We start from the raw sequence: 11,658 nt of genomic DNA on the forward strand, positions 1-11,658 counted from the left end.
AAATAAACAAGTAAACATGTAGTTAAAGAAGAGGCAGAACTGGGACCAGCAGATAGTTACATCGCTGGACAGTAGTGGATTGTGGTTTGAGTCCCAGAACCTGAGGCTTAAAACTTATGCCAGGCATGTGTGCATGTGTTCCCACAATCCCAAGAGGAGAATGTCTAGCCAGTGAGTATACACACCCAAGAGTGAAAATCTCCCCACCTCCCAAAAAAAGAGGTGGGATCAAAATGGAATAACAACAGAGATGAACAAACTCAGAAATTCAAACTGGTAAAGTTGTTTACTGAGGGTTTTCTAATTATTAACGTTGATAACCAGTTAATTCACTTAGTCCATACTGTGTTTATGATCGTTCATGAAAAAGACTATAGCGTAACATTTGTAAGTGGGGGATTTCTTTAACTGGTACTCTGTCAGGAGGTGCCTTCAGCAGCTAAACATAGTTTGTTTTTCGGGGCCAGCAGATGGCATAATGGTTACATTGTTGGACTCCCATGTAGTCTACTGTGGTTCGAGTCCTGGACCCAGTGGCTTAACTCACGCTGGGCATGTATGCATGCATGCTCAAGATCCCAAGAGGAGAATGGAAGAAAAGGGAATGTGGTGTGGCCATGCCTTCTGAGGTGGTGGTTTCTTGCTTCTGTCCTTCTGGAGAGCACACACATCTGATAGCAAAAATCTCTCTCTAAAAACAAAAACAAACAAAACTCAGTTTGTTTTTCTCATCTGAGAAGCCATCTGGGGATTGCTGGAGGTCGGCCCCTCAGGGCTCTGCCATTTGCCTATCCCACCATCCTGGTGTGTGGACCCTCATGCCTGTCCCCTGGTGTGACAAGAACAGGTGGACCTGTAAGCCTCTGGACTGCATTTTAGGTAAAAGGAGACAGAAAAGGGGGAAAAGGGCATTTTGCTACCAAGGCTCACCTTCATTTGCAAAAGAAAATGTGCCCACCCAAGAAATGCCCTCCCATTCTCATTGGCAAGAACCATGGTGTGTGGACAGCCGAAGTGAACAGGAACGGCCTGAGCTGGCAAAGAGTACACCGACTCGGAATTTGGCTCATCGCTGGCTAAGTCAAACTGCACTCTGGTAACTAGCTCCACATTAAGATGTATAAAATAATTTTTAGTGAATGAACATTTTCCTGGGTTTAATTTTTTTAAGTGACTCCATGCTTTCTATTTGAGATAACCATGAAATTACAGAAAATGCACACTGGGAATATCTGCACAGCAGCCTTGACCTTCTTGTTTTGGCTAGCTGCACAAAAACTCTCTATGGCTCTAATGTTTGGTATTCTATGTTTGTTTTATGTGGAAACCAAATCTCTAGGTAGACCAAATATGCTTGGAAATTCCTGTAGCAATAGAAATTGTGGCTGAAATGTGCTGTGTTCCCATTAGAGATTTTGTATTTCACATATTACATTAAAAAAACAAAAACAAAAACAAAAACCAACACAGTAAATACTGTGAAAGTTACAAGGGACTGTAATGTTTTTCTACAGAAAATTTCAGCAGGGATTTTTCAGATGGAAAGATCTGGCATTTAATCACTTCCTGTAATAAGTGAGGATTTGTGTTTGCTTTCATCATAAGGTTTGTGCAGTCACCACACAGAAATAGAGAGAAGGTAAGTGAGAAATCAGCTCCCATGGGAGATGGCCACACCACAGTCCCTTCCCCTCCAGTCTCCTCTTGGGATTTTGGACATACATACACACATGCCAGGTGTAAGTTTCAAGCCACTGGGTCCAGGACTTAAACTGTGCAGTCGGCCACGTGGGATCTGGTACCTTAACCTTCATGCCATCTGCTGACCCAGTAACGGAGGATTTTAAACTTTGGGTTAATTTTCAGAATGTTTTGACTGGCTTAGGGCTGCAGATGTAAAACACTGAAGTCTTAAATAAAGCGAGACTTCGGATAGAGTGTAACACTGTAATTGTCAAATGTAAAATAGTGAATGGTAAAAGGAAAATAAATGCAGTGAGAACAGAAATGAATTCATGTCCTTCGGATCCAAATATAGTAAGTTAGGGAATTCTATCCATTTCTAATGTCACTGTAAGGCCAGACACTGTGCTCTGGGGTTCCTGGCTAGGATTTCCAGAAGGAAGGGTGTGGTTTCTTTTTCCTGTCGGAAGGCTGGCACTCAGGCGACGCTGAAGGGAAGGCTGTCAGGCCCTGGACATCCTGCAGTCAATTCCAGACACTTAGGGTTGAGTCTTCAGAAAAAAGAAAGAGTTTTCTGAATTTTTCACATCACTGTATTCTTTTTTTGGGGGAGAGATTTTTGCTATAGGGTGCGTGCGCTTGCCAGAAAGAGAGAGAGACAAAAAGTGAGAAATCACCCTCTGGGGAGATGGCCATGCCACAATCCCTTCTCCTCCATTCTCTTCTTGGGATCTTGGGCATGCACGCACACGCGCCCAGCTTGAGTTTAAGCCACTGGGTCCGTGACTCAAACCATGGTCAACTACACGGGAGTCCAGCAACATAGCCATTATGCCATCTGCTGGTCCCCCACATCACTGTATCCTAAACATGACTGGACAAGTATATTTTTGTTACGAAAATGTTAATAAACACAGTACTTTTAGTCACAAAAAAGAGCAGCATTTGTTCAACAAAAGAAATATTAATAAACTGTTGCATGAGGACATATTAGACATTTAGTAAAGATAGAGACAAACTGATAAAGCATTGGTGTGCATCGATGAAAATCTGGTGTCATTTATGCTAATTGAGTTTTAGGTGAGTTGGAGTCACTCCTTGTAGAGCAGGAAAGGTGTCTGTCTCCAGGCCTCTCAGCGGCCGCTCCCTTCTCACAGACACTCCCCAGACTCCTGCAGCCAGGTTCTCAACATGCCGCATGAAGGCAAACCACTGAATTCTGAGTAGACGCGAGCTGAGTGCAGGGCATGGAATGGGCAGCCTGCTTTTCAAAGGGCCCAAAGATGGAGTCGGCAGTCAGCAGCTTGCCTCCTGCTCTGGCTCAGCTGGGGCCGCTTCCTGCCACTTACTCAACCTCGGCTTCCTGTCCCCTCTGCTGATGACTTCCAAGGAGGGTCATCTGGAAATGCAGAGCTCCCAGGAGCATCCCCCGAGGAAGCCTGAGACTATCCTTCCTGCTGGCCTGGGCGGCAATGAGCCCCTTAAAAAGACAGAGCCTGGGACCTACCCCTCTGCTCTTGTGGAGGAGTATTCTAGGTCTTCAAGGCTAACGCCCCAGGGCAGGGAGAACTTCCTCTGCATTGGAAAGCAGTTCTGCCTGGCACTGAGCTAACCCCATGCCACTGTCTCTGAGTAGGAGACAAATACTACTGTGTCACTTTGTGGTGACAGAGTCCAAGAAGCACGTCTGAAACACTCCACGACAAGCGACAACTCTGACATACAGTGAAATCCTTGCGATTCATCTGCACAAGGGAAGGAAGATAGTAGTTGCTCCATTTTGCTTCTATCTGCTTGAAAGTGTCACTACAGAATAAAAGGGAGATGTTTTTTCTTTGTAAAGCACTTCAGACACATTGCAAAGACTATGTCATAGGCGAAATCTCTAGCACACCATCAATTCATCTGTCAGGCACGCGATGTCTACGTTGCCAAGGGGTGGGGTTTGAGGAGGGGAGAGGAAAGGCCCCTGCCCTTGTCAGACACCTGACAGGGCTTCTGCCTGCACCTTTCTGGAGGTCCCAGTGAGAGGCTGGGGTTCCTCCCCAGCTCCTCTGGCCACCTGCATCCTGGCAGGACCGTGCTCAGCAGACATGTTACAGCCTCCCCTTCTTGCACCCACTAGTCGCTGAGCAGTTACCCCAAGTCAGATACAGTAACTTGGAAAAAGGGCCTAAAACAGACACAAAGCCCTGGCCTCACAGAGCTCGCATTCCACTGGCACAGGGTGCGATCACCTTCACCTGGTCGGGAGCAGGCTGGCGTTTTACACTCTGTGCTAAGTACACGTGGACGAGCCAGCTCTGAAGTCAGAGTGAGCCCAATACCGGCACGGCCGCTCACTAGCGGGGTCACCACCTGAGTCCGAAAGGTCCTCAACTGTCAAGCTGGAGCAAAAGCACCTACTGCGCAGCTGTCAGTGCAAAGAAAATGAAAAGTCCTGTCCCTTAGCACGGTGCCTAATGCAAAGCCAACGGTGAACAGCCGCTATCCTTAGCCACTCTGCGGCTACCCCGGCGATACTCGGAGTAGACTGAAGGGCAGATGCTGAGAAGAGCATGGGGCTTGCTGCTAAACTTAAAGGGGGCACGAAGACAGGAGCTCAGTGGCCCCTGGCTCCAGTGAAAAGGACAGAACATTTTTCCTTCCAGAAAGAATATATACTCAGTCCCATTGTCTTTAAACCTTCTTGACCCATTTTGCTTTCTGATTTTTTGGGGGAAAATAAAGACTAGAGAGATTTCTCCCTGAGAAAGCCAGTGCAGTGACGAGCAAGCACATCAAGGTCAGACTGGGTGCCTCTGTCCTGGCTAAAAAGGCAGAGCAGTCTCCCGCCTCAGACAACTGTCATCAGGTGAGGCTGGAAGTCATGATCCGTTTTTGCATAGAAAAACAGAAAAATGTCATAACTCTCCTGAGGACCTAAAATTTTGCAAGAGCTTCCAGGATTCCTGACTGTCACATGAACTCTCCCAACTAACATTCGTTCCCTTAGCAGGTGATGCACGAGTCCTACGAAGCATGCGTGCAGCTGGAAAGTGGCCAGTTTCGGTCGCTGAGTAGGCAGGGACATGGCACAAATGAGCTGGGCTCCATCAGCACCACCACCAGCATCTACACGTCTGCAGGTGGTGACCAAGGCTAGAGAAGCCCCGGGTCTGGATGGTGTTTAGGCCAGGAAAGGCACAGGACTACGGGATCAGGTTTTGTTGTTGTTGTTGTTGTTGTTTTTTGGAGAGGTTTTGCCATAGGGCACGTGCACTTGCCAGAAAGACAGAAAGATAGAAAGCGAGAAATCCCCACCACCTCCCCAGGGGGGATGGCCACGCCGCAATCCCTTCTCCTCCCGGGATCTTGGGCGTGCACGCAACACACACCCAGCATGAGTTTAAGCCACCAGGCCCCGGCTTCGAACTGCATTTGGCTACATAGGAGTTCAGTGACACAGCCATTACGCTAACTGCTGGCCCTCCAGGATCATGTTTGAAAAGGCTCTTCTACCCAAACACTCTGACTTCACGGCTCTCACGGAGAAGTCCCTGGTCAGGATGAGCATCAGTGTGCAGGCGCAAGCTGACAGAGCAGGCTAGTGTGTTACTGTGTTACTCTACACCACTTCCGCCTATAGGATGTGGGGCAGGCCTGAAGCCTCAGCAGCTGAGCAGTGTACAGAGGGAGCTAGAGTCCATATCATGACTGTGGTTCAAATCCTGGCTCTGAAGGCTTGAGAAACACACAAGTTTGTGTGTGTGTGTACCCAGGATCCTGATGAAGAAATGCAGGAAAAAAGGATTGTGGCATGACCAAGTCCTTTTCAGGGGTGCCCTTTTTCTCTGGTGTGTGTGTGTGCACACCCTCTGACAAAAAAAAAGAAAGAAAAGAAAAGAAAAGAAGATATAGGACTACAACTGTGAAATCCTGGGAAGGTCAAGGTCTTAGTGAAGGTCACATAAAAATCTGGTTAAATACTTCAGACTAAATTTGGAATTTGGAACACAGGAAGATTTATCCTATTTTATATCTCCACACATATTCAGTGTGGTACAGATAGTACGGTAAGTTTATCTTGACACACAGGCACGGACGACATTTGGGTTTCGTGAACATCAGTGACTTTATTAATCTTCTGCTAAAAAACATCACCTACCCCTGCTGATCCCACAGGAAGGGCAAGAACTGCAGAGAACACAGGAAGTCAGGAGCTCCGGGGTTTTTGGTTAATAGTCTTAGTAGAGACATGATTTGCTGGTTATGTTTAGGATTCAAATCATTTCTTAAAATGAGATGAGTAGGTCTGATGTATCTGGACCTGAATATAATCAATACAGGGAAAGTACCGGCAACCAAAACACGCTTTCTGAGTTCCACGAACCTAACAAGCACACGTCACACATCATTTCCATGAGCAGCAAACACATATTTTCCACAAACACTTTAAAGGTGCTTTTATTGAAAAAATAAAACGGAATTTTAATTGCATAGTCATTAGCAAGTGTAGTTTTTGTATGTCTATCAAAACCCCTAAGCTGGTATTTAAATTCCACCTGGCCACAACACAGCAAAGCAGCATCTGGGAACCCATCACCTGGTGAGGCTGCAGACTGGTTTAGGGGTCCCTGGGCCCCATGACTAAGCCTTTCTAGGGTATCCAGGCCCAGCCCTCAGCTCTTAGGGAAGTTATTACATACAGTCTTTTTTATTTTTTTAAGAATTATTTTATTAAACTTTATTTATTTATTTAAATTTGACCAGAAAAGGGGAGAGAGAGAAAGTGAGAAAGCAAGCTGCAGGTCTGGGACTCAAACCATGGTTGGTCATGTGGGAATCCAGCACCCTTAACCACCATACCACTTGCCGGCCTCATTACACATGGTCTTGGAATCCATAGAAAAACACCAACCAAGGTGTTCATAATGTGGGTACCTACGGGCAATAAAGCCAATGAAAAATCTAAAATTTAGGCAAATCTGATTAGCAAACTAAAGTAGGTACTTTAGTTTTGTCAACTGAGCAACACATTATGAATTTTAAAACTCTCATTTAAAAACAGGTTTCTGATTAAAAAAAGAAAGAAAGAAAAAACACTTGATTTCATCTTGACTTTGGGGAAGGAAAACCCCACTGCAGCTCTGTTCTCTCACAGGGTCACTACCCCACAACGGTGTCTTTATACCACTGGCCACGAGATGGCGCTGCCACACATCTGGTTTTCACATCTCAAACAGGAAAGTTAAGGAGGGTAACATATCACATTATTGTCTATCTTAGGCCAATTCTTTCCAACAAAAATGAATACAACGTTTGCATAAGACATATAGAACGTGAACATATGACTGAAGAATCAAAGAACCGACTCAACCACATCCACTACGTGGCACCTGCTATAGGAAGTCACTTCAGGTGTCACAGTAAGGCCATCCTCCTTGCTCAGCAGCATGAAATGCCTCGACACCACAATTCCTTTCTTTGATGCTCAACGTGGCCAACATGGCCAAGATTACAGGAAAAAGCCAGACCAGCCGAAGAAATCAGGATGGCAAATATCTGCTCCTAAAGGTGAACCGAGGTCTTCAAAATACTTTGTGGCTACTCCAACGTTAATGCTAATGAGACTGAAAGTCAGTATTCCACTTAGAACTAAACACGAAACATTTGCTACCGTGTTAATTTACAAAGTCACTACTGCTGGAGCTGTGCCCCATCTGCTGGCGTCGCAGGAGTGGCCGGTCCCCAGCTACGGTCTCTTCTTCTGCAGCACCTGACCATTGGTCCTTTCCGGCCGACTGCTCTTGGTTTCTGGCTGTGCGAAGTTCCAATCCACGGGATTGAGAAGCTGCTGAGTCTTCTTATGGGTCCAATATGGATTCAGGATTAATGTGAGCAAGAACAGTCCAAGCAGGAAGAGTGCAAAATGAGGCAGGGCCAGGCTGCTGACCAGGCCATCCCAGTGCCAGAAGCACACCCACCACATGTGGTAGGTTAGGATCATGCGGCAGTGGAACATGTGGATCATCAGCCACTGGTTGACCTTCCAAAACAGGGAATCGGACCAGCCGGCCTGTGGGGAGACAGAACAGATGCAGACGTCACCACAGACCTGTCGAAGCTGCTTCTCCACGTTTAGAAAAGGCACGTGCAACCTTATTTCACAGAGCACAACAGACTGAATTCAACGCCACTTCTGCTAAGGATGTGGCTCTCCTTGGGGCTTAATTCTGAGAGAAGGCCAAGGTCTCTGTAGGAGAGTGCCAGGCCGGCGGGTGGTTTGATCCTTGTTTTCTGTTCACCTGTTTGTCTTGCTCTTCTTGGTTTCTGCTCCCTAAAGCAAACCTCTATCTTCTGTTTCTGTTTTTTTAAGTTAAGTTTTTAATCTTGAATTTATACCTACTGAGTAAGCAGGTCCCATACCCAGACCTTGGGAGAAAGCTCTTTCAGCACAGAGAAGTTCAGGGAAAAATACATTTTCCTGATTGATACGTTTATCTCAGGAGACCTCAGATAGAGGCCAAAATGAATCAGCCTAAAAATTAGGCCAAACATGCATTAAGACAGGTTTTCTGTAGTCATAGCTGAAATGGAACTGGGAACCTGGGGAATCTGAAGGTGAAACGCATCAGATCACAGACGCGAGGGTGGGGCCTGTGGCAGGGCCCTGTCAGCCCAGGATGGCCCGGTCAGCCCAGCACAGGTCAGCACTGCAGACCAGTGAGCCTCCTGCACGCTGGCCTCTCCAACCGCCTCTGACTCTGCCAACCCAAGCTGCTCAGTCATCCCCGGCAGTTCTTCCCCAAGACAGGGATGCTCAGTAGTTAGGGACAAGGTGGCACCAGGCTACATGGACCAGCCTAGGGTCAGGTAAGAGAAGGTAGGGTGGTGTACCTCAGGCAGCGACCATGCAGTGGCTTCAGGAAAAAAAAAAATAGGTTTTATTTTTCTTTTTAATTTTTAATATAGGGCATGTGTACTTGCTGGAGACAGAGAAACAGAGAGAGAAAGAGAGAGCAAGCACAAGAAAGAAATCACCCCCTGGGGGATGGCCACCCTGCAATCCTTTCTCCTCCAGTCTTCTCTCAGGATTTTTGGCATGCATGCACACATGCCATGTGAATTTTAAACTTCCCAGTGTGGGACCGTGGTCAGCCATGTGGGAGTCCAGTACCTTAACCCTCAATATATATATATATATATATATTTTATTTAGAGAGATTTTTGCTATAGGATGAATACACTTGCCAGAGAAAGAGAGACAGAAAGCAAGAAATCAATCCCGAGGAGGGATGGCCATGCCACAATCCCTTCTCCTCCATTCTCCTCTCGGGATTTTGGGCACGCTCGTACACGCGCCCAGCATGTTTTAAGCCACCAGATCCAGGACTCAAACCATGGCCAACCACTTGGGATTCCAGCAATGGAACCATTACACCATCCACTGGTCCTGACCCCTCAATATTTTAAGTTGAAAACCTAACTCTCAATGTGAGGGAAGCTTTGGGAAGTAATTATATTTAAATGAGGTCATGAGGTTGGGGCCCTCATGATGGGATTAGTGCCCTTCTGGGGAGACCTGAGTGCCCTCTCTCCAGTGCAGGCCAAAAAGCCAGCCCTCAACAGCAAGCACCTGGATGGCTGACACCTCGATCTGGACCTGAAGCTCCCAAAAGTAGGAGAATACATTTAAGGTGCCCAGTCTGTGGCAGCCTGAGCTAAGACAATACCCAAATATTCTAACTTTAACTTCTCCTGGCAGTTTTAAATATGTAAAACTCCAAGTATATTGCTTTGCTTTGCCTGAGTCTAGACTGAAAAAAAAATGTAAATGTAAAGGACACTAGAAGAGAAGGACCAACGGACAGAGAAGCCCAGCATGCCTCACACAGCTGAAGGGGCACTTCTTCCTGAGGGCTCAGAAGAGCACTGCAGGACTCCTAGTCCGGCCTCACTGCACGCTGCTGGCCGCTGGGATGCTCGCAACTGCTCACTCACACGCCACTTTCAGAAAGCACTGGGGCAACTCTTCAAAAACATGCAAGGGTATAGCTCGTCTCCAACCTGTGTTTGGTGCCACCTGAAGGTAGCCCGTGGTCCCACAGTCCCCGAGGATGCCTCACGCTGTGCTGGAGCACGTAAACATGGAAAAGTAAAAGCTAAGGAAGCACGGATCCAAGACAAGTCTGAGTCCTTCAAATTAAAGAGGACACAGGAGGAACTCGCTGGGACCAGAGGATCTGGTCTGGATGGTTGAGTGACTTGAGATGAAAACTAAACACATTTCCTTATTTGTGAAATTGCAGGGTTAGGCTAGGAGTTCTCAGGTTCTTGGCACATCCCAAGAGGAAGTCACAAATGCAGTTGGGACTCAGTTCACATGGGGCTGACAGATCTTCATTTGCCTGGAGCAGTCCCTGTTGTCCCTTTTAATTCTGAAGGATTTCCCAGTTTCGGTGATAAATATTATGGCCAGGACCAGCAGATGACATAATAGTTACACTCCTGGATTCCCACGTAGTCAACAGTGATTCAAGTCCCAGACCTTGTCGCTTAAAACTCATGCCAGGTGCACGTGTGTGTGTGCCCAAAATACCAAGAGAAGAATGGAGGAGAAGGGATTATGGTGTGGCCATTCGCCCCCGGGGGGATTTCTTGCTTTCTGTCTCTCTGCCTTTTTCACTCTGGCGAGTGCATGTGCCCTACAGCAAAAATCTCTCTTAAAAAACAACAACAAAAAAAATTGGCCTCTCTATTAAGTAGGTTCCACCCCAAGTCCAAAGCCAATGATAGATAACACCGGGCTTTGGGAAAGACAGGTTCTCAATCTCATGCATCCCTCAGGACCTCAACGGCAGCACGAGGCACGAGGTGAGGCCAGGCAACTGTGCCCCTAGCTGTACCGGGGCTCAGGCCTTTGTGCAACTCCTCTGGACTGAGCCAGAGCTTGTCTTCCAGATGAGCACCGCGGGGCCCTACTGGAGTTCTGAGGACCCACATGCTCCAGTGAGTGGGCTGCAGGTTCCAGAGTGAGGATGCAGGAAATGACTATGTACTCTACTCCTTTACACATTTTCAGTGCCTCTGTGAGTGGAACCATTAACTCAGAGGAACATTAAAGCAGTCGTGACTCAAAGGGAGGCACATCATGTTCTCGGATGGAAAAACACTGAGAAGCTGTTATGGCCACCCTCCCTGAATTCACTTATAGATTAGGTCCAATTAAGAGAACACATTAGTATTTTTATCAACAAAATAATTTTAAAGCTCATTTGGTAGGGGAAATAAATAAGGGACAAATCAAGTTTTAAACAGAACAGGAGGACTGAACAAACCTTTACTAAATAACAAGATATTGAACAGTTTCAGAAAAGAAAAAAATGTGGTGCCAATATAAAAGACATAATACAAAATGCAGAAATAAAAATACGTGGAAAATTGACACTGGGTGGCATTTCCAATCACCAGGAAAAGAAATGAAAAAGTAACCTTATTAGGACAACTGGCTCGCCCTTTGGGGTAAAATCACATTGGATCTGACTGCTCATCTTACATAGACACAACTTTCAAATGGATAAATATCAATGTTAAAAGAAAATCAGTAAAGAAAAAAAGAAACACAAGGAAATAGTTTTGTAACTGATGTGTATGTAAGGGCTTTCTGAACATTGTATTAGAATTAAAAAGCTTACAAGAATAAACTGACAAAATTTTAAACAATGAAAACAGAATCGGAGGGGACCAGCAGTTGGTGTAATGGCTATGTCGCTGGACTCCCATGTAGTGAACTGTGCTTCGAGTCCCGGACCTGGTGGCTTAAACTCATGCCAGGCATGTGTGCATGTGTGCCCAAGATTCCGAGAGAAGAATGAAGGAGAAGGGATTGCGGCATGGCCATCAAGCACACACGCCCTACAGCAAAAAAAAAAAAAAAAAAAAAAAAAAAAAAAAAAAAAAAAAAAAAAACATCTCCAAAAAAAAAAAAAAAAA

The 11,658-nt window shown here is 46.1% G+C and overlaps 1 protein-coding gene across 2 annotated transcripts in view; it reads right to left on the reverse strand.

Annotated features, from left to right (window-relative positions):
* Positions 1–5,778: 5,778 nt before the first annotated feature.
* CLN8 (CLN8 transmembrane ER and ERGIC protein) overlaps positions 5,779–11,658 on the reverse strand; it is a 20,048-nt gene continuing 14,168 nt past the window's right edge. For both annotated transcript variants that reach the window (XM_006163203.3, XM_006163204.3), the window contains exon 3: positions 5,779–7,741. In XM_006163203.3, coding sequence (XP_006163265.1) covers positions 7,418–7,741 — 324 coding nt within the window. In that variant the 3' untranslated portion in view covers positions 5,779–7,417. The remainder of the gene's footprint in view (positions 7,742–11,658) is intronic.

This window comes from Tupaia chinensis, unplaced genomic scaffold (assembly GCF_000334495.1).
Source record: "Tupaia chinensis unplaced genomic scaffold, TupChi_1.0 Scaffold141517_1, whole genome shotgun sequence".
Lineage (NCBI taxonomy): Eukaryota > Metazoa > Chordata > Mammalia > Scandentia > Tupaiidae > Tupaia > Tupaia belangeri.